This window comes from Nerophis lumbriciformis, linkage group LG09 (genome assembly GCF_033978685.3).
Source record: "Nerophis lumbriciformis linkage group LG09, RoL_Nlum_v2.1, whole genome shotgun sequence".
NCBI classification, from domain to species: Eukaryota; Metazoa; Chordata; class Actinopteri; order Syngnathiformes; family Syngnathidae; genus Nerophis; species Nerophis lumbriciformis.
Window position 1 is genome coordinate 43,610,001 of NC_084556.2, and position 22,082 is coordinate 43,632,082.

Sequence of the window (22,082 nt, forward strand, 5' to 3'; positions counted from 1 at the left end):
TTTTAATGCAACTTACTTTTACTTTTACTTGAGTATATTTATAGAGAAGAAACGCTACTTTTACTCCGCTACTTTTATCTACATTCAGCTCGCTACTCGCTACTAATTTTTATCGATCTGTTAATGCACGCTTTGTTTGTTTTGGTCTGTCAGACAGACCTTCAAAGTGCCTGCGTTACTGGTGACGTTTCACTCCGTTCCACCAATAAAATGCAGTCACTAGTGACGTTTGACTCCGTTCCACCAATCAGATGCAGTCACTGGTGACGTTGGACCAATCAAACAGAGCCAGGCGGTCACATGACCTGACTTAAACAAGTTGAAAAACTTATTGGGGTGTTACCATTTAGTGGTCAATTGTACGGAATATGTACTGTACTGTGCAATATACTAATACAAGTTTCAATCAATCAATCAAAAGTGTGAAGGAAAAAAGACACTTTTTTATTTCAAACGTACATCCCGTCACAAGCCTAAAGACTGACTGCACAGTTCCTGTCTTCACAATAAAAGTGCCGCTCCATCGCGCCTGCGCTTTCAAAATAAGAGTCTCCGAAAGCCAGCGCAAACAAGCTAGCAAGCCTCGGAATTTGCCGCCAATGTATTTCTTGTAAAGTGTGTGAAAACGAATATGGAAGCTGGACAAATAAGATACCAAAAACCAACCACTTTCATGTGGTATTAGACAGAAAGGAGGAACTTTTTTTCTCCTGCATTTGAAAACGTGGACGTTAAGCACTGCTGTCTGATTACAATCAATGCAAGTCATCAGAATCAGGTAATACACCAACTTATATTCTTGTCTTCATGAAAGAAAGGAATCTATATGTGTTAAACATGCATGTATATTCATTAAAACACCTTTAACATGTAAACAAAAACGGCAAAATAAATAAATATAAATGATATACTGTATATATCAATGTATGTGTGTATATATATATATATATATATATATATATATATATGATATGTGTGTGTATGTTACTCATCAGTTACTCAGTACTTGAGTAGTTTTTTCACAACATACTTTTTACTTTTACTCAAGTAAATATTTGGGTGACTACCGTATTTTCCGCACTATAAGGCGCACCTAAAAACCACAAATTTTCTCAAAAGCTGACAGTGCGCCTTATAACCCGGTGCGCTTTATATATGGATTAATATTACGATTCATTTTCATAAAGTTTCGATCTCGCAACTACGGTAAACAGCCGCCATCTTTTTTCCCGGTAGAACAGGAAGCGCTTCTTCTTCTACGCAAGCAACCGCCAAGGTAAGCACCCGCCCCCATAGAACAGGAAGCGCTTCTTCTTCTACTGTAAGCAACCACCCGCCCGCGTAGAAGAAGAAAAAGCGCGCGGATATTACCGTACGTTTCATTTCCTGTTTACATCTGTAAAGACCACAAAATGGCTCCTACTAAGCGACAAGGATCCGGTTCATGAAAAGACGCAATCTCTCCATCCGCACACGGATTACTATTTCACAGCAACTGATATTCCTGTGAACCGCACTGTGGATACAACGGGAGCACGTACGGTGAATATTCGCACCACAGGGAATGAGAAGTCATCCTTCACTGTGGTTCTAGCTTGCCATGCTAATGGCCAGAAACTTCCACCCATGGTGATATTCAAAAGGAAGACCTTGCCAAAAGAGACCTTTCCAGCCGGCGTCATCATAAAAGCTAACTCGAAGGGATGGATGAAGAAAAGATGAGCGAGTGGTTAAGGTAAGTTTAAGTTTACGCGAAGAGGCCGGGTGGCTATGTACGTCCATGTTGATATACGACTCCGTGCGCGCCCACATCACGCTGGTTTTAATATATTATTAAAGTTTGACTGACCTATTTGACTGTTTTTTTGACATTCCTTTAGCGCAGTTAGATGCGGCTTACAACATGGGGCGGCTTATAGGTGGACAAAGTTTTGAAATATGCCGTTCATTGAAGGCGCGGCTTATAACCCAGGGCGCCTTATGGTGCGGAAAATACGGTACTCCTTACTTTTACTTGAGTAATAAATCTCTAAAGTAACAGTACTCTTACTTGAGTACAATTTCTGGCTACTCTACCCACCTCTGGGAATAAGCGGTAGTAAATGGATGGATGGATGGATGGATGGATGGAAGGTGGAATTATTTCCCATTCTTGCTTGATGTACAGCTTAAGTTGTTCAACAGTTGTGGTATTTTAGGCTTCATAATCCGCCACACATTTTCAATGGGAGACAGGTCTGGACTACAGGCAGGCCAGTCTAGTACCCGCACTCTTTTACTATGAAGCCACATTGATGTAACACGTGGCTTGGCATTGTCTTGCTGAAATAAGCAGGGGCGTCCATGGTAACGTTGCTTGGATGGCAACATAGGTTGCTCCAAAACCTGTATGTACCTTTCAGCATTAATGGCGCCTTCACAGATGTGTAAGTTACCCATGTCTTGGGCATTAATACACCCCCATACCATCACAGATGCTGGCTTTTCAATTTTGCGCCTATAACAATCCGGATGGTTCTTTTCCTCTTTGGTCCGGAGGACACGACGTCCACAGTTTCCAAAAACAATTTGAAATGTGGACTCGTCAGACCACAGAACACTTTTCCACTTTGTATCAGTCCATCTTAGATGAGCTCAGGCCCAGCAAAGCCGACGGCGTTTCTGGGTGTTGTTGACAAACGGTTTTCGCCTTGCATAGGAGAGTTTTAACTTGCACTTACAGATGTAGCGACCAACTGTAGTTACTGACAGTGGGTTTCTGAAGTGTTCCTGAGCCCACGTGGTGATATCCTTTACACACTGATGTCGCTTGTTGATGCAGTACAGCCTGAGGGATCGAAGGTCACGGGCTTAGCTGCTTATGTGCAGTGATTTCTCCAGATTCTCTGAACCCTTTGATGATATTACGGACCGTAGATGGTGAAATCCCTAAATTCCTTGCAATAGCTGGTTGAGAAAGGTTTTTATTAAACTATTTAACAATTTGCTCACTGACAAAGTGGTGACCCTCGCCCCATCCTTGTTTGTGAATGACTGAGCATTTCATGGAATCTACTTTTATACCCAATCATGGCACCCACCTGTTCCCAATTTGCCTGTTCACCTGTGGGATGTTCCAAATAAGTGTTTGATGAGCATTCCTCAATTGTATCAGTATTTATTGCTACCTTTCCCAACTTCTTTGTCACGTGTTGCTGGCATCAAATTTAATGATTTGCAAAAAAAAAAAAGTTTATCAGTTTGAACATCAAATATGTTGTCTTTGTAGCATATTCAACTGAATATGGGTTGAAAATGATTTGCAAACCATTGTATTCCGTTCATATTTACATCTAACACAATTTCCCAACTCATATGAAAACGGGGTTTGTACATTGTAGCAGTGACTATAAGTGATCAATACAAGCTTACCAATGCTGTGTGATTCAGGAGTTGATCATCAGTGGTCATTGCTAGCAAATACTCCTGGAGGATGCCTTGTGTCTGGAAAACATGAAGAACAACAAAATGAATACGTTTCTGCTGCAGTGTACTCCAAGGCTCTCCCTGTGCTGGTACCTTGCCGTGGTGGAGAGTCTTGCGTGTCTCAATGACCCTTGAAAGCTATACCGGCGGGGGATCACACCCCTGGCAGGTTTAACCATGCCGGGCAGGTTTCGGGATAGAGGCCAGACAAAAGTCAGCACCCGGTCCTCCAGGTTGGGGGTTGGGCGTGAGGTTAACAACCCCACCCCGTAAAAAAGCACCATGTTACAGACACGACGAGAAGGAGCCATTCCGGTACACTGCGGCGGAGAAGAGAGGGCGCATCCTTGGATGTATCTATGACGGGGCCGGGTGAAATCCAGCAGGAAGCCCGACCCCTGATGACCTTGATCTTCGAAACCAAAGCCAACACCAGAGTAGGTACCTGGAACGTGCGCACACTGTTCTAGTGTGGGCTCATGGACCAGGTGCTGAAGACTATGAGGGACTATCGCCTGGACATCCTAGGCGTTAGTGAAATGAGGTGGACTGGGCAGGGGCGCCTCGTGATTGATGGAGCAACCGTTCTTTTCTCTGGGAAGCAAGACCACCATACCCATGGAGTCGGGATCATCCTTTCCAACTGTGCGGCGCAAGCGCTAGTGGGATGGAAACCGGTGAATGAGCGCATCACCACAGCAAGGCTCTATACTAGACATGCCAAAGTCACCATCGTTCAAGTCTATGTCCCAACCGAGGTTGCCTCAGAAGAGGACAAGGATGCCTTCTACAGCCAGCTCCAAGCCGTGCTTGATGAGATCCCCAGCAAGATGCTGATTGGAGACCTAAATGCGAAAGTTGGATGGCGACAGAAGGGGCCTCAATGCCACAGTGGGACCACACGGGTCTGCAAGCTCTACCAATGACAAGGGGGAGAGACTGTTGATGCTAGCCAGCACCAACGGCCTCAGCATTGGCAACACGTTTTTCAAGCACAAACAGATGCATAAGATGACATGGGTTTCACCTGGGGGCGGAACCCGAAATGAGCTGGACTATATATGCATAAACACAAGATGGCGTTCGTCACTGCTAGAACAGTGCCAAGAACTCCAGACACCCTTCATCATCAATTACATCGATTTCAAGAAATCCTTCGACAGCATCCACCGGGAATCACTGTGGCAGATCCTCCAGCTATACGGTATACCATCAAAGTACGTCAACATCTTCAGAGCCCTGTACCACAACTCCCCCTGTCGAGTGAAAACCGCCGACAGCACAACCGACGACTTTGACATTGTGACCGGGGTAAGACAGGGTTGCATCTTGTCTCCCTTACTGTTCATCATTGTCATAGACTTTGTCATGAGGAAGTCTGTCGTCGGAGCAAACCTCGGCATTAAGTGGGGAGGGGGCAGACTGGCAGATCTGGACTTTGCGGACAACTTGGCTCTGCTTAGCCATTCCTACGCTGCGCTCCAAAAATTGACCAACAATCTGCATGAGCAAGGGGAAAAAGTCAGCCTACGTATAAGCCAAGAGAAGACCAAGGCCATGACCGTCGCACAAGACCAAAACGTTCCACTGCTCACCGTAGGCGAACAAGGCATAGAGTACGTTGAGAACTTCCCGTATCTTGGAAGCAACATCTCAAACACTGGAGACGCAGAAAAGGATGTTCAGACCAGAATCGGAAAAGCTGCAGGAGTCTTCCAACGCCTCCGGAACATCTGGTCATCAAAATCTATCAGTACGTCCACAAAGCTGCGCCTCTATATGTCAGTGGTCATCCCTGCAGTGACCTATGCCTGTGAGACGTGGATGAAGACATCAAGCATTACTAACAAGCTGGATGTCTTCCACCGACGGTGCCTCAGATACATCTTGAGGATCTCATGGAGAGACCACTTCACCAATGAAGAGATGATGAGAAAGGCAGGGGTAGCACCATTGTCTGACATAGTCTCTGACATGAGAAGGGGAATGGCTGGACACGTACTCCGACTGCCAAAAGAGAGACCGGCAAGTGTGGCAATGGACTGTGTGCCAGAAGGGGGAAAGAGGAAGAGAGGACGGCCAAAGAAGACGTGGAGACAAACAGCCAAGGAAGACCTGAGAGAGATGGGAGTCAGCTGGCATGGAGCAAGAAGGGACCGGAACAAATGGAGGGGACTCGTCGCCCAATGTTCCAACAGGAATGGGAGGAACTAAGTCTAAGTAAGTAAGTACTCCTAAATGTAGTACTAAACATGCAGGTCGAAAAAGCCAGATAACTGTCAGGAAGAGAAGCAACCTTTGCAATAATAAGTTACATTGAATTCATCTTTTTCTCTGTGGAATGTTGAACATTATGTGTCATTGTGTTTCATGTCATCATGTTTCATAAACACACTGCAGAGAAACGACTTCACTGGACAAGAAGTTTCGGAGCGCCGCTCCTTTAAATACACACCTTGTGATTTAACTAGGATAATGTCACCATATAAACATTTCATATCACGGATAATGTAACCAAAATGATCACGGTTATCATTATTACCACATCCGGCCAGCTTGACCAAACGGACAAATGTCCAACAAGTAAGTCACTATAATATTGATCATGATACATGCAACACGTCATGCTTGTTAGTACAACTACATACACTGTCAAACTAGCTGTGTACAAACAAAACATGAACGGTGGGCTAAAAAATTACAGATACTGAGGCGGTATAGCTCGGTTGGTAGAGTGGCCGTGTCAGCAACTTGAGGGTTGCAGGTTCGATCCCTGCTTCCGCCATTCTAGTCACTGCCGTTGTGTCCTTGGGCAAGACACTTTACCCACCTGCTCCCAGTGCCACCCACACTGGTTTGAATGTAACTTAGATATTGGGTTTCACTATGTAAAAGCGTTTTGAGTCACTAGAGAAAAAGCGCTATATAAATATAATTCATTCACTTCACTACTGTAATATGATTATTCATGTCAGTACAGATTGGTGTTGTATTGCATTGTGATGTGCATTACAAACTCAAAAGTGATTCAGCTGTTGACACAGAAGCTAGCTTATGGCTAATGTGTCACAATAACAATGTTGCTACAACTTGGTTATTATACAGGTTATGGAACATAAATAAACTATTGTTGGGGTTTTTTGGATGCATTTTTAGAGTGATTTAGATAATAACAATTAATAATTAAAAAAATAAACACACAAGATACTTTCTTAGCAGAAAAAACATTAAATATTGTTTTGACTTTTTAAGAGACAATTAATTTTTATTTGAGTGTTTAAATAAGTGTATCTTCTTCCATTTTAATTCGTAAAAGTTTTAGTGTTTTTAATAATAAACAAAAAACTGGGGTTGCACACTACACTTCCATTTTATGTGACATCACTTCCTGTTGTAGAAACAGCCTGTGTGTTCAACGCAAACATTTTGTTTATACACATTTTGATTATGTTATAATGTTCATAATAGGGAAATACACATGTCTTATATTCATGATAGTTAGTGATAAGCGCACAAGCTGCTTCTCCAAGAAAAAAACTTTATCACTGTGACTTTATCAAAGTACAGTAATCAATCACAGTTTTACGATATTCAAAATTTGCAGTGGGAATTTTACTGTGTTTTAACGTTATACCATAAATTGTTACTTTCCTTCATTCAACGCAAAGTGACTTTGGAGTGTTGGACTTTTCAAATGGAGACTTTTGCCCTTTATATTATCAGATAACAATCCTACAGAAGACGCAACATCCAAAGTACCAGTTTATAACCAGTATTTGCAAAGTACTGTCCTTGGGTGTACTGGTAGTACTCCCTTTCCACCCTACAATGTTTTACATTATTATTTACCCAAAACATTTTCTACTGTAATATTTTGCAATCAACATTTTCTACTCTAACATCATTAACCCAAACTTTTTCTACACCAACATTTTCTTCCCTAACTGTTGTACTCTAACATTTTGTTCTCTAACATTTGCTACCCTAACTTTTTGTACTCCAACATTTTCATTCTAACATTTTCTATCCTAACATGTTCTCTGCTAACATGTTCTATCTTAACACTTTTTAGGCTAATGATATCTTTTAGACCTTAGGTCCTCTAGAGCAGTGGTCCCCAACCACCGGACCGCGGCCCGGTACCAGTCCGTGGATCGATTGGTACCAGGCCGCACAAGAAATTTAAAAAATTAAAAAGAATTAAAAAAAAATATTTTTTTATTTTTATTAAATCAACATAAAAAACACAATATACACTTACAATTAGTGCACCAACCCAAAAAACCTCCCTCCCCCCATTCTCATTCAAACTAATTTGCACAAAAGGGTTGTTTCTTTCTGTTATTAATATTTCTGGTTCCTACATTATATATCAATATAGAGCAATGGTTGGGGACCATTGCTCTAGAGCAATGGTTCTCAAATGGGGGTACGCGTACCCCTGGGGGTACTTGAAGATATGTCAAGGGGTACGTGAGATTTTTTTTTAATATTCTAAAAATAGCAACAATTCAAAAATACTTTATAAATATCCATCCATCCATTTTCTACCGCTTATTCCCTTTGGGGTCGCGGGGGGCGCTGGAGCCTATCTCAGCTACAATCGGGCGGAAGGCGGGGTACACCCTGGACAAATATATTTATTGAATAATACTTCAACAAAATATGAATGTAAGTTCATAAACTCAGTGAAGCACAAGCTCAGATTTCTCACTAAAATGTCTGTCAAAGAGAACTGTGAAAAGAAATGCAACAATGCAATATTCAGTGTTGACAGCTAGATTTTTTTGGGACATGTTCCATAAATATTGATGTTAAAGATGTCTTTTTTTGTGAAGAAATGTTTAGAATTAAGTTCATGAATCCAGATGGATCTTATTTACAATCCCCAAAGAGGGCACTTTAAGTTGATGATTACTTCTATGTGTAGAAATCTTTATTTATAATTGAATCACTTGTTTATTTTTCAACAAGTTTTTAGTTATTTTTATATCTTTTTTTCCAAATAGTTCCATAAAGACCACTACAAATTAGCAATATTTTGCACTGTTATACAATTTAATAAATCAGAAACTGATGACATAGTGCTGTATTTTACTTTTTTATCTCTTTTTTTCAACCAAAAATGATTTGCTCTGATTAGGGGGTACTTGAATTAAAAAAAATGTTCACAGGGGGTACATCACTGAAAAAAGGTTGAGAACCACTGCTCTAGAGGGTATCGAACCGCACATTTCCACCACTGGGTTCTGTCTTGGGCTATTGATTTAGCTTGTTCCCAGGTAGCATTTCTGCTTGTAAAGTCTTCATATTTTGTTCTTTTCTATGTTGTTAATGGTCTGCCCCATTTTCGTTTGCTTCCTGACCTGAGAGTTTCCATTCTCGTGCTATTTTGGGTATTCTTTCATCTGACATTCTCATTACATGTCCAAGCCATACCAGTTTAGTTATGGTTTGTGTCAGTAGTTTCTGTTTAGATCTCTTGCGTACTTCTTCATTTGTGGTCCAGTCTTCCCAGGAAATCCCCATTATTCTCCTGAGGCATTTATGGTGGAAGGCATCTGTCTTATTTTACCTTTGCAGTTATTTCCCATGCCTCACACACATTTAGCATCATATATTTTGATCTTTGTTTCCATTTTCATATTTTGTATTTGCCATAGGTTATAGGTTCAAGTACTGAGTTTTCCTAGAAATGCATGGTTGTAGATGACCATAATGTAACCCACTGGGCTTTCTCTTCTCGTTGATGCAGTAATATGTATTGTCAAATATTTGGACTCTGAATGACAATCCTGCCCCTGTGTGCACATCCATGTTGACATGTCAACCACAAACACACCTAACTACATATTGTACGACTACGTGTCATACAGCGCTAGAGCTAATTCTATAAATAGCGGCAGTGAGCACATTTTTGGCCTGTGTGTTGCAATTGACTCACAATGGCGCGGGCCTCAGCAATGAAGAAGAGTTCAGTGAGAGCTCTGTGAAGAGGCAGCAGCACAGTCATGCTGGTCGAGGCCTGGCTTAAGTTGTTTTCCATTGACGTAAAGAGCTGCCACAGTGGCTTGAGCAGTGTCAGCGTGTAGTTTCTGCAGTGCACACAAACATATAGTTATGTACACAAAGTCAACTTAACACATATTTATTTAGGAAAACACAACAAAAGTGTTTGCTACGGCTATTTTCACCACACAGGCAAATTTCTAAACACATATTTTACATTTGTGTGCTGACAACAGGACATGAGGATTTTAGGAAGGTTTTTATGCAAAGCCTGTGCAAAAGAGCAGAGGAGATTTGACTACTAATGTCCAGGTGACATGTTTGCAAAATGAGTATGCATGTGTGTGTGTGTGTGTGTGTGTGTGTGTGTGTGTGTGTGTGTGTGTGTGTGTGTGTGTGTGTGAAGGTGTCATGGCTCTTTGATGGAGGACCACAATGTTTGACCTAGAAAAGTAATCAGAGGTGGGTAGTAACGCGCTACATTTACTCCGTTACATCTACTTGAGTAACTTTTGGGATAAATTGTACTTCTAAGAGTAGTTTTAATGTAACATACTTTTACTTTTACTTGAGTACGGTATATTTATAGAGAAGAAACGCTACTTTTACTCCGCTACTTTTATCTACATTCAGCTCGCTACTCGCTACTAATTTTTATCGATCTGTTAATGCACGCTTTGTTTGTTTTGGTCTGTCAAACAGACCTTCATAGTGCCTGCGTTTCAACAAATACAGTCACTGGTGACGTTCACTCCGTTCCACCAATCAGATGCAGTCACTGGTGACATTGGACCAATCAAACAGAGCCAGGGGTCACATGACCTGACTTAAACAAGTTGAAAAACGTATTCGGGTGTTACCATTTAGTGGTCAATCGTACGGAATATGTACTGTACTGTGCAATCTACTAATAAAAGTTACAATCAATCAATCAAAAGTGTGAAGGAAAAAAAAAACATGTTTTATTTTAACCGTACATCCCGTCAAAAGCCTAAAGACTGACTGCACAGTTCCTGTCTTCACAATAAAAGTGCCGCTCCATCGCGCCTGCGCTTTCAAAATAAGAGTCTCCGAAAGCCAGTGCAAACAAACTAGCAAGCTACGGAGTTTGCCGCCAATGTATTTCTTGTAAAGTGTATAAAAACGAATATGGAAGCTGGACAAATAAGAATCCAAAAACCAACCACTTTCAGGTGGTATTAGACAAAAAGGAGGAACTTTTTTTCTCCTCCATTTGAAAACGTGGACGTTATCATCACTACTGTCTGATTACAATCAATGCAAGTCATCAGAATCAGGTAATACACCAACTTATATTCTTGTCTTCATGAAAGAAAGGAATCCATATGTGTTAAATATGCATGTATATTCATTAAAACACCTTTAACATGTAAAGAAAAATGACAAAATAAATAAATATAAATTATATACTGTATGTATGTATGTGTATATATATATATATATATATATATATATATATATGTGTGTATATATATATATATATATATTTGTGTATATATATATGTGTGTGTGTGTATATATATATATTTATATATATATATATATATATGTGTGTGTGTATATGTTACTCATCAGTTACTCAGTACTTGAGTAGTTTTTTCACAACATACTTTTTACTTTTACTCAAGTAAATATTTGGGTGACTACTCCTTACTTTTACTTGAGTAATAAATCTCTAAAGTAACAGTACTCTTACTTGAGTACACTTTCTGGCTACTCTACCCACCTCTGAAAGTCATAGTCTCATCACTGAATGTGACTTTTAGTCAGTCATAGGGTCATTTGCTTTTTAAGATTTGTTAGTAGAATTTAGTAAGATTTGACATGTATTCTTTAACACAGGAAGTGAACTAAGTGTAAACATGTAAATGTTATGGTGTTAATAAGATTATTAGTAAAAGACACGGAGAATAAACTTTGCTTCTTCCTACTCCTTTTCGGCGATGTTGAATTGTGAAAATGTAACCACATGTTGTACCTTGTTAAATATATGTCATGTATAATAAACAAATCATAATTGGTTAGTTGGTTGGTTGCTTCTGTGAAATGTATTTCAAACATGTATACAGTATCAATTTGATACATCACATATTTTACATACGGTACTTTTTTTTTACAACATGTCCAAAAAGGAGTAGGAAGAAGCTAGGCTTATATAATCCTCCCTCTTTTTCTCTTCATAGCAATTACGAACACATACTTCCTGTTCTCAATGTGTACTCAATGTACATCAATGTGTTCTAAATACATTAGTTATTCTCATACGTAGTTAAATCAGTTATCATTCGCTTGATGAGATGGATAACATTTAATTTTCAATAAAATATTGACATTTATCATAATTCTTCTTCTTTGTAAACACTTTTAGTTTGAACAGCTTCTTAAACTGGATTATGTTAGTACATTGTTTGATTTCTTTACTTAATCCATTCCATAATTTAATTCCACATACTGTTATGCTAAAGGTCTTGCATACAGATGATTTTAAGTTACATTGTTCTCTAAGGTTATATTTCTTCTCTTTTGCTGAGAAAAATTGTTATACATTCTTGGCCAGCAGGTTATAGTTTGCTTTGTGCATAATTTTTGCTGTTTGCAAAAGCACAATCAATGAATTTCAACATTTTGGATTTAAAAAAGAAAGGGTTTGTATGTTCTCTATATCCAACATTGTGTATTATTCCAACTGATCTTTTTTGTAACACAGTTAGTGAATGAAGTGCACTTTTGTAATTATTTTCCCATATTTCTGCACCAGTGACGTGCGGTGAGGTTGATGGCTGGTGAGGCACTGACTTCATCACAGTCAGATTTACAAATATATGAACCCTACAGAGTATCTTATTCACCATTTGATTGGCAGCAGTTAACGGGTTATGTTTAAAAGCTCATACCAGCATTCTTCCCTGCTTGGCACTCAGCATCAAGGGTTGGAATTGGGGGTTAAATCACCAAAAATGATTCCCGGGCGCGGCGCTGCTGCTGCCCTCACCTCCCAGGGGGTGAACAAGGGGATGGGTCAAATGCAGAGGACAAATTTCACCACACCTAGTGTGTGTGTGACAATCATTGGTACTTTAACTTAACTTTAACTTTACACATACAAACTGTAGCACACAAAAAAGCACATTTAATAAAAAAACGTTATTATGGTCTTACCTTTACTTATAAATGCGCCGCTGTTGTGCTGGATTAATGAACCCCCTGATGGGAGTGTTATATCAACTAAAGCCCTCACTTCAACTTTCCACGTGCAAGATTGAATCTATTTAAAAAAGTGTAACCGAGGGTTTATAAATGTCGCCTATACTGTATGAAACTACAAAATAACAAACACGGAGGCTCCAGTTTACACGAGGACCACTTTATTTACCTTCTTTCAAAAACTTCCGCTCCACTCCAACGTGTCAAAATTCCGCTCTTAGCGCCTTCAAAATAAGAGCTCAAGGCATATACTGTAGAACAGCGCATAACAGGAACTTAACATCACAAAGAGGAAAGCCCATAAAATAGGTTACAAAAGTTATTTAATAAGAAGCCAAAAAGTGCAAAAACAATAATGTTCGTGTTGGAGAAGTTGTGAATTAGATACACCTGCAGTCTGCAGGTGTACCTAATGTTGTGGCCCAGCAGTCATTCGCAACTCCTCCAACAAAAACATTATTGTTTTTGCACTTTTTGGCTTCTTATGAAATAACTTTTTTAAATAGATTCAATCTTGCACGTGGAAAGTTTAAGTGTGGGCTTTAGTTGATATAACATTCCCATCAGGGGTTGCCGTGCGGGGGTGCAGGAGGCGAGCCTCAGCCAATGCGTCTTTTGCAGCCGTTTTTTGATCGCTCAGCACAAGAAATACTTTACACACATACAGTTGTTGACAAAATACACTGTACATTATATACCTCAGCTAACTAAACTATGGAAATGTATAATATAGTTCATATAGCAATACGGTCTCACTGCACAGCAGACCAGCAGTTAGCCGAGTCCGTCCATGTTGAGGCACTGAGTGACATGCCTCGACTGGCTGCTGTTCACCGCACTGTCTCTTCTCAGTATTTGAACGGCAAATGTGAAAATTCAGCGATTTTGAATAAAAATAATCTAAAACTGGTGAAGTTAAATGGAAAATAACTTTATAGTATAATCACTGGATACATTTAACAATTTAATATATATTTTTTTCTTTTTACATTTTTTTTCTTTCCATGATGGCAGGTGAGGCCCCGCCTCACCTGCCTCTAGTGACTGCACGTCACTGTTCTGCACAATACCCTCAGATATGGTAACACCAGCGAGCAGTAGAGAATATTAAGTGTTTTTTGGTCTAGAACATATTTTGCTTTATTCATTATTGAAATATTTCTTGCCACGTTATGTTGTATATTTTTTATATGAGATTTCCAGGTCATTTTATCTATTATTACACCAAAAAATTTGATTTATTTTACTCTTTCAATATCTACTCCGTACTTGTGTTTGACTTTCTCTTCTACTGTTATCGGATGGCATTATTTTTGTTTTACTGAGATTCAAAGATAGTCTGTTTTTGTCAGACCATCTCTTTAATTTGTTAATTTCTTCTGTTATTATTTGCATTATCTACTGTTTGTTTTCCTCTGAACAAAATGCAGTTGTGTCATCAGCAAATAATACTCACTTTAAGTCTTTACAAAATGTCGTTTGTATAAAGATTGAACAGTTTTGCTCCCAGTATTGATCCCTGGGGTACACCGCAAGATATCTGGAGCTCTGTTGATATATTTTCACCCAGATTCACATATTGCTTCTTGTTGGTTAAGTAGCTTCTTGTCCATAATCATTGATAGTATAGAAATATGGACAGACTAAAATATTGGGGAACTACAAGACAATTTAATAGACAAGCTAGTGGTCAGTAGCAGGCAACTTTATGACAAGATGCTGCTTCAGTACCGGTACATGACTTTCATATTTATGATTTATATGAATGTCATATGCTTTTGATACTTTATAAGCCCTCTACAGAGCTTTCACACACACTTATAAACATTTCTTATGCTCTTAAAAAACACGGCACACACTCCTAAACAGGGGTGTGCTAACTTTTTCCCCTGAGGACAGCACACTGAAAAATCATGTTCATATTTTTTACTTTCGAAATTAGCACAATAAACAAATTTTTTCTAAAGAAAAAACAGCAACATTTTTGTGGTTATTTTTTCCCCCAGTAATATTTTCAAAACACACTTTGGACACCTGTACATTAAAACTTATGTAATGTTTTTAGGAAACTACCATTTAAACACAAATCTACATTCAATTCTGCTTTAAAATCTGCAATGCACAAAGACTGCAGTAAGTGAACCGTAGTACGTGAACCGTAGTATGTGAACCGTAGTACGTGAACCGTAGTACGTGAACTTTAGTAAGTTAACCGTAGTAAGTAAACCATCGTAAGTAAACCGTAATAAATGAACCGTAGTGAGTGAACATTAGTAAGTGAACCGTTGTAAGTGAACTGCAGTAAGTAAACCGCAGTAAGCAAAGCACAGTAAGTGAACTGTAGTAAGTGAACCGTTATAAGTAAACCGTAGTAAGTAGATTGAAGTAAGTGAACCGTGGTAAGTGAACTGTAGTAATTGAAGCACAAAGTGGAGAGGGAACACTGTACTGGAGTTATATGGAAAATAATTTCAGTATATGAAATCCAAGGTTAAAAAAAACCCCCAGATGTATATAAAATAACATATTCCTGTAATAAAAAAACATATATAACCATTGGAAGGAATTCATAGAAGATCAAAAAGTATGAATGAGGCTTCTCTCTTACGTCTGCGATTGACACTGCAAGAGGGGGAGCAACAAGTGAATGGCTTTGAGTCTCTGGTTTCCTGTCTGGCGACAGGCCACGCCCACTTGCCACGCCCAGATGTCAGCCAATGACAGCTGACCAAGCACTTGGTCATCAGTCAACATTTGCTTCAGGATCTCAAAACCTAATGGGAGGAGAAACAAAGCACTTGCAAGCTGACAACAGTCAAACAATACATTAAATTATGAGCTGTAACAATGCCATAATTCCATAAGCGCACCTGTCTGGAAGCGACCCCTGTGGCCCCCTGTAATGGTGAACTTGTAGCCCCACTCAGTGTTGCTCATGTCTGACGTAAACTTGTAGTACAGAGTGTCACCTGACAAAACATAAATGCTGCTCAACAACATACTCAAATAACTCATAGGAGTTTAAAATTATTCTCACCTGGAATTTCAAAATCAGACCATCTCTGAGGAAAGCCGCTGAAGACATGAACATCTTGGAGAAAATCACTGCTGCTGGACATGATAAACTCATCACAACCTTCCTCTGTGTGGCAGCGGGAGTCAAACTTGACTGACATGTAAATAGCTCCTGGAATGTGCACCTTGTCCTGAAGGGGGAAAAAAACAACTTGATTGTGTGTGAATGTGAGTGTGAATGATTACATAGCTTGAAATTGAATATTTATTTCATATAAACGATATAAGAACACCACTAAATGCTTGCATATGTTAGCAATAGAGCTTTGGGAGAACATCAGGAAGAGCTGAGACCGAGGTGGAACAAGAGGAAAGATACTGTCTTTATTTCCCCTGTGACATAAGTCTGCTCTGGAATATTTTTCCAGAAAAGACCATTCTCATCACAATTAACACTTAATATGGTTACTTATTGTGCCGTGCTGTGGTCATGCTTGTGAATGCCATTAATGTACTCCTCGCAAATAGTTTTTTTTTTTTACTCCACAGCAATTCGCTCCTTCTTTCCCCACCGGTCTGTTGAGTTTTTGGGACTCTTATTGAGTTATCAAATTGACATAATTGTCAAAAGGCAAAAAAACTAACACAAGCACACATGCTGAAGTGTTGAGACGTGACTTCTCCTGTGCAGCAAGTGAAGTGGAGGGCTCCGCCGTCGCAGCAATGTTATGCCCTGCATTTTTGCCTGCAGGCCCCTAAATGAAGCATTCGTACAGAGAAATGGTTCGCAAACAGAGGTATGTTTGGCTTGATCTAAAAGTTCATAAATCGAAAAGTTGGCAAATAGAGGGGTTCTTAATCAAGGTTCCACTGTATTTGTGAAAATAAGGGTTGTGAATCTCAGGGTAGTTCACAATGCAATACGGTAGGGATGTCCCGATCCAGGTTTTTGCACTTCCGATCCGATACTGATGTTGTTTTTGCACTTCCGATCCGATACCGATACTGACCGATACTGGCCTATCCAAGCATGTATTAAAGTTTAAAGTTATTTAGCCTACTTAGTTGTCAGAATCATGTTGAAAAGGGTTTTAGTACTCTTGATAACAACTAGCCAGCTGAATTAGGGGAGTTTGAATAATACACAATGGTTGGTAACAAGAAACTGACCTGTTTATTAAAGGATAAACACAAAATGGACAAAATTATACATGACAAACAGAAATGGCATCATTGAACTAGGGCTGGGCGATATGGCCTTTTTTTAATATTGCGATATTTTAAGGCCATATTGCGATACACGATATATATGCGGATATTTTGCCTTAGCCTTGAATGAACACTTGATGCATATAATCACAGCAGTATGATGATTCTATGGGTCTACATTAAAACATTATTCTTCATACTGCATTAATATATGCTACTTTTAAACTTTCATGCAGAGAAGGAAATCACAACTAAAAAAAAAATCACTATTTTTTTCATACGGTGTTTGATGGTGTGGGCGTGTGGCACCGAATGGAGATAAGCGTCTCGACAGACGTTACAATATTTGAACAATGATGACGAAAACTGTTTTCTCTATCGTGTCCGTGTGTCGAAAATTGTTATGCGCTTATTTTTTTATTTGATTTTGTGCGTGGCATAGATTTGCCGTGCGCAGAGGACGCTTGAGCAGTGCGCAATTGCACAGGCGCGCACCTTAGAGGGAACGTTGCTCGCACGGCTGCGCTAGCATCACAGCTAACGTTAGCCATGCTGCTACCTCTCTGCTCCGCGAGGGCGTATACGTATGTGACGTATGACGCGACAGTATGTGACGTGTGTAAGAAGGTGCGCTTGCTGTCTGTGAGAGGGAGACACAGGAAAGAGTGAGGAGAGCCTGTCGTGTAATGCCAGCAGCTAAAAGCAACTGCGTGAGAATCCACAGACCTGTGGATGTGTTGAAGGTGTGCTGGAAAATGCGGAACGGAAATTAGGGAACAGCAGAAAAGTGGAATGTATTATTTAAATCGGTGCGTTGGAAAACACGGACCAGAGTTTTTTTTTAAACTGGATCTGGATCGGCATTTTCCCATGCCTTGCTGATACGCATTTTTTGGCAAATATCGGCGGGACATCCCTACAATAAGGTATGCAATATTTGCTCACAATCCTGATAATATAAATTCCAACAGTATATGCTGAGAGGGAAAACAATATAAGGTGGAACTATTGGAATAACTTAATGTAAGGTTACATTTTTTTATTTTTATACATTTATACAAAAAATCCTTATCACAATCAAAAGTTAAGCTTTATAAAACTTGACAATCAGGGCTGTCAATTAAAAACACAAAATAGATCTTAAACATAGATGCTATGATTGCCGAACAGGTGAGTGAAATCATACACTTTTCCAACCACTGCTTTTGTAACAAAATATATTGTTATTTTAATGCGAGTGTATTAACCCTTAGATGCACAGATAGGATCAAAATGACCCCATGGGTAGTTATTCTTCAAAATATAAACTTTAAAAAAAAATATATTCCAGGTATTGCACATAAAACATGTTTGTGACATGAGGCCATTTGCATTTTTTTTTCATTAATTGTAAGAAATTGCAGTTTTTGTATCACTACACACTCTTCTACAAGTGGGGTCAAAAATGACTGAAAGCAGTTCTTATGGAATCTTCTGTGAACCTTTAATTCTTAGCAACTCCAACTGTCCCACTTACACATCTGATGTCATCTCACATCTGATGCACCTTTGACTGTCAATACTGTCCCACTTACACATCTGATGTCACATCTCACATGTGTTGCAACTGGCCATCAAACTGGCAGGGGATTCACATGACTAGTTGTGTTTTATGGCCATGTTGGCAGGAGAGTCACATGACTAGTGTTTGATGGCCATGTTGGCAGGGGAGTCACCTGACTAGTTGTGTTAGGTTGCCAGGTTGGCAGGAGAGTCACATGACTAGTTGTGTTCGATGGCCATGTTGGCAGAGAAGTCACCTGACGAGTTGTGTTTGGTGGACATGTCTCCCGTCCAAAAGCAGAACCTAGTAACTCACTTCTAGCTGATTTTGATAAAACAAACGAAAACCAATCTATTTTATATTAAAGTCCCATCCATTCACAGAGATTTGATTTCTGCTTTGTTGATGTTAATTGGTATCCGCAATTCCAGCCTGCAATTTTCGTTCAGAATGTCCTAGTAACTCCAAAATTATTATCAGCTCAGTTTTGACCAAAATTGAGTTACTGGGTTTTGCCTTTGGACGGGAGATGTTGGCAGGGGAGTCGTGTGATTCGTTGTGTTTGATTACCTTCTCAGGGCATTCAATCAATCCCAACTGGACTGTTTGTTTTGTTTTAGAAGACGTTTGGCCTTTCATCCAAGTAGGCCTTAATCAGTTGATGCAAACGAGCAATCCTACAGTCAAAGCCAGCAACAGTTGTTGAAGTGTAATTTGATGAGCATGAGCATGAACTGATGAAGCCTACTCGGATGATAGGCGTACATCTTCTAAGACAAACCAAACAGTCCAGTTGCGATCGATTGAATGTCCTGAGATTACGATGACCTGGATGAATGAGAACATTCGTTTGATTACCATGTTGGCAAGGGAGTCACATGATTAGTTGTGTTCGATTACCATGTTGGCAGGGGAGTCACATGACTAGTTGTGTTCGGTGGCCAAGTTAGCAGGAGAGAAATGTGACTAGTTTTGTTTGGTGGCCAAGTTGGCAGGGGAGTCACATGACTAGTTGTGTTTGGTGGCCATATTGGCAGGAGAATCACGTGACAAGTTGTGTTTGGTGGCCATGCTGGAGAAGCAGCAAATAAAATGAATGTACCATATTAGCTTCCAACTTTCAGTTTACTTATATTTGACTCACACAAATATTGAAAGATACAACACAAAACTTATTGTTAAAATAAAACCAACATGAATAATGCACCTGCCATGTTTTTTTTTACATATATAGCGTCAGCCATAAGGATGTAAAAAGTTCTAGATTTTACAGTATTTGGAGTTACCTCATTAGTTTTCTGTTGTCCTACAGTCTTTAGTGGATCAGATATTGCCCCTTCCTGGGTGGTGAGACTGCTGATATCAGATGTGTAAGTGTGACAGTATTGACAGTCAAAGTTGCATTAGATGTGTAAGTGACATCAGATGTGTAAGTGGAACAATCAGAGTTGCTAAGAATTAAAAGTTCATAGAAAATTCCATAGTAACAACTTGGGGTAATTTTTGACCCCTCTTGTGGAAAAGTGGGTAGTGATACAAAAACTGCAATTTCCTAAAACTAATGAAAAAATAAATAAAAATGCAAACTGATTCATTTCACAAACATGTTTTATGAGGAATGCCTGGAATATGAAAATGTTACAAATCTTCATTTTAAAGATTTTGAAGAACAACCCAGTTTACACTCTTCCACTTGTGGAAGAGTGTATCCAAGGGTTAATGGCATGGTCTTTTCAGGCCAGGACGAGGGCGTAATTTAATGTTTGTCGCTGGTTCAAACGTGACCGCCCTGTCGGCAGCCACCTACAAATAGCATCTTTAATTGAGTGAACAGCGAACATTATACACTCTTGGCTGCGATTGCATGTAATTAAAAATAAGGAAAATCAACAAATAGGACACCCACCTCAAAGTTGGTGTTGTTGTCATACGGGTGTTTGGATTCTCTGACCTGCATGGCCATGCCCGGCTCTTCCATGAACTGACAGGCAGTGAGTGACAGACTACACAACATACTTTGGCTGCAGCCTTTCAACACCCTCTGCAGAATCTGTTCAATAATAAAAAGAATCAAAATAAAAAATAATGCACAAACTTCCTGCCTGTTCATGCTCCTCCCACTTGTCACCTTCTCCCACAGCGGCCGCTCCTCTAGCTGCATCAATATATCTAGGATGTAGGCCATGTGAGACGCACCGCTCAGTTCGAGGGCTTCCTCGCTCAACGACGCCTCGGCAGGCCAATCGGCCAGTAGGGAAGCGAGCACGTGGCGGGCATACAGCGTGGTAATGGCATGGTTTACCTTCACCAGGTATTGAGGAACTGCCCGATTGCTGCGAACATCCAGTTCTTTGTGCAACAAAGCAGAGCTTTTTGTGCGGCGTTGTTTGGCGTAACTGAGTTGCAAGTCGCTCTCTGAGTTGGTGATGAGTCTCTGTGTCACTACATTGATTTCCTCCGTGGCCTTCTCACACTGACTGGGCTTAGACTGTGTTAAAAAAACAACAACAACATGACACGTTTCTTGCGTTCTTTCTTAATTGTAAAATGTGAAGAGTTGATGACCTAACTTACAATGCAAGAAGCCACAATCATATCAGTGTCAACGGCCTTGATGTTTCTGTCCTCCGAGTGAGTCCGTCTGGTCGGTTGCCATTTCTGAGCCAGAGTGCGGATTGTCTCATCTGTTTTGATCTCTTCTCCATCAAACCTGGACATGACAAAATTCACATGAACAAGAATCTACGTAAACTGTCTGTAAGAGGAGGACATCAAGAGCACCTCTTCTGCACCTCCAGGAAGAAGGAGTCGGTTTTCTTCATCTGTAACTCATACATGGCTCGTAGAATGGGCAGAGGGGCATTTAAGGCATCATGAGTGATCTGTGGGGGGAAAAGGAACATAGTTGCTTAAAAAACATTCCACTCTGCCGTTTACACTCTCTGAAGTATCCCTATTCACCTGGAAGCAAATCTTAGTCTCTTCATCAAGACCGTCCAGTGGATCAGGCTTATTGACCTCTATGTCGTCAGCAATGTTACTGGAGTGATCCGAATCGTGCTCCTTGTCCTGCTCTCGCTGGTCCCGCTCGGGGTCCTGAGCCATGGAATGTATTTCCCGCTTTGAGGAATAGAGCATGATTGAGAGAATTTCTAGATCTCGTAGCAACCACAGCTTGCTGAAACCCGTCCCCTTGCTGCACTTCCTCACAAGCAGCTGAGTCAATCCTGACTGCTGTAGAGCTTCCTGAGCTTGTTCAACTCCAACCTTCTACACAGAGTGACAGTGATAACGATAGCAATGGTCATGAAATACATTGAAATCATCATTTACACTTTCAATGAATTGCTTTATATGTGCACGCCACATTGCTGGTACCTTGAGTGTGTTGTAGAGGCCTTTAAGAGCCAAGGACAGAACCCAGGATGCCTCCACAGCATCAGGAGAAGCGTTTTCCTGGCTGGTGTGTAGAAGGTGGGAGATGATGGAAATAAAGTTGGTCAGGTAGCGGCTGAGCAGAGTTTTAGGAAAGCACTGGCTCTCTAACTGCCCTGGAAGGTATGCTGCAGAGTCCTGCGACTGGATGAGCTGGTAGTCTTTCACTGAGAGCGAGATT

General features: G+C 40.1%; 1 protein-coding gene across 1 annotated transcript in view; it reads right to left on the reverse strand.

The window, feature by feature from the left end:
* Positions 1-22,082, reverse strand: part of zzef1 (zinc finger, ZZ-type with EF hand domain 1) — a 66,722-nt gene that overhangs the window by 7,825 nt on the left and 36,815 nt on the right. Inside the window, exons 43-53 of the mRNA XM_061963114.1 lie at positions 21,845-22,068; positions 21,428-21,736; positions 21,248-21,348; positions 21,041-21,176; positions 20,595-20,954; positions 20,373-20,516; positions 15,737-15,905; positions 15,570-15,668; positions 15,308-15,473; positions 9,410-9,560; positions 3,412-3,483 (exon numbers count right to left, since the gene is read on the reverse strand). Of these exons, the coding sequence (XP_061819098.1) occupies positions 3,412-3,483; positions 9,410-9,560; positions 15,308-15,473; positions 15,570-15,668; positions 15,737-15,905; positions 20,373-20,516; positions 20,595-20,954; positions 21,041-21,176; positions 21,248-21,348; positions 21,428-21,736; positions 21,845-22,068 (1,931 nt within the window). The remainder of the gene's footprint in view (positions 1-3,411; positions 3,484-9,409; positions 9,561-15,307; positions 15,474-15,569; positions 15,669-15,736; positions 15,906-20,372; positions 20,517-20,594; positions 20,955-21,040; positions 21,177-21,247; positions 21,349-21,427; positions 21,737-21,844; positions 22,069-22,082) is intronic.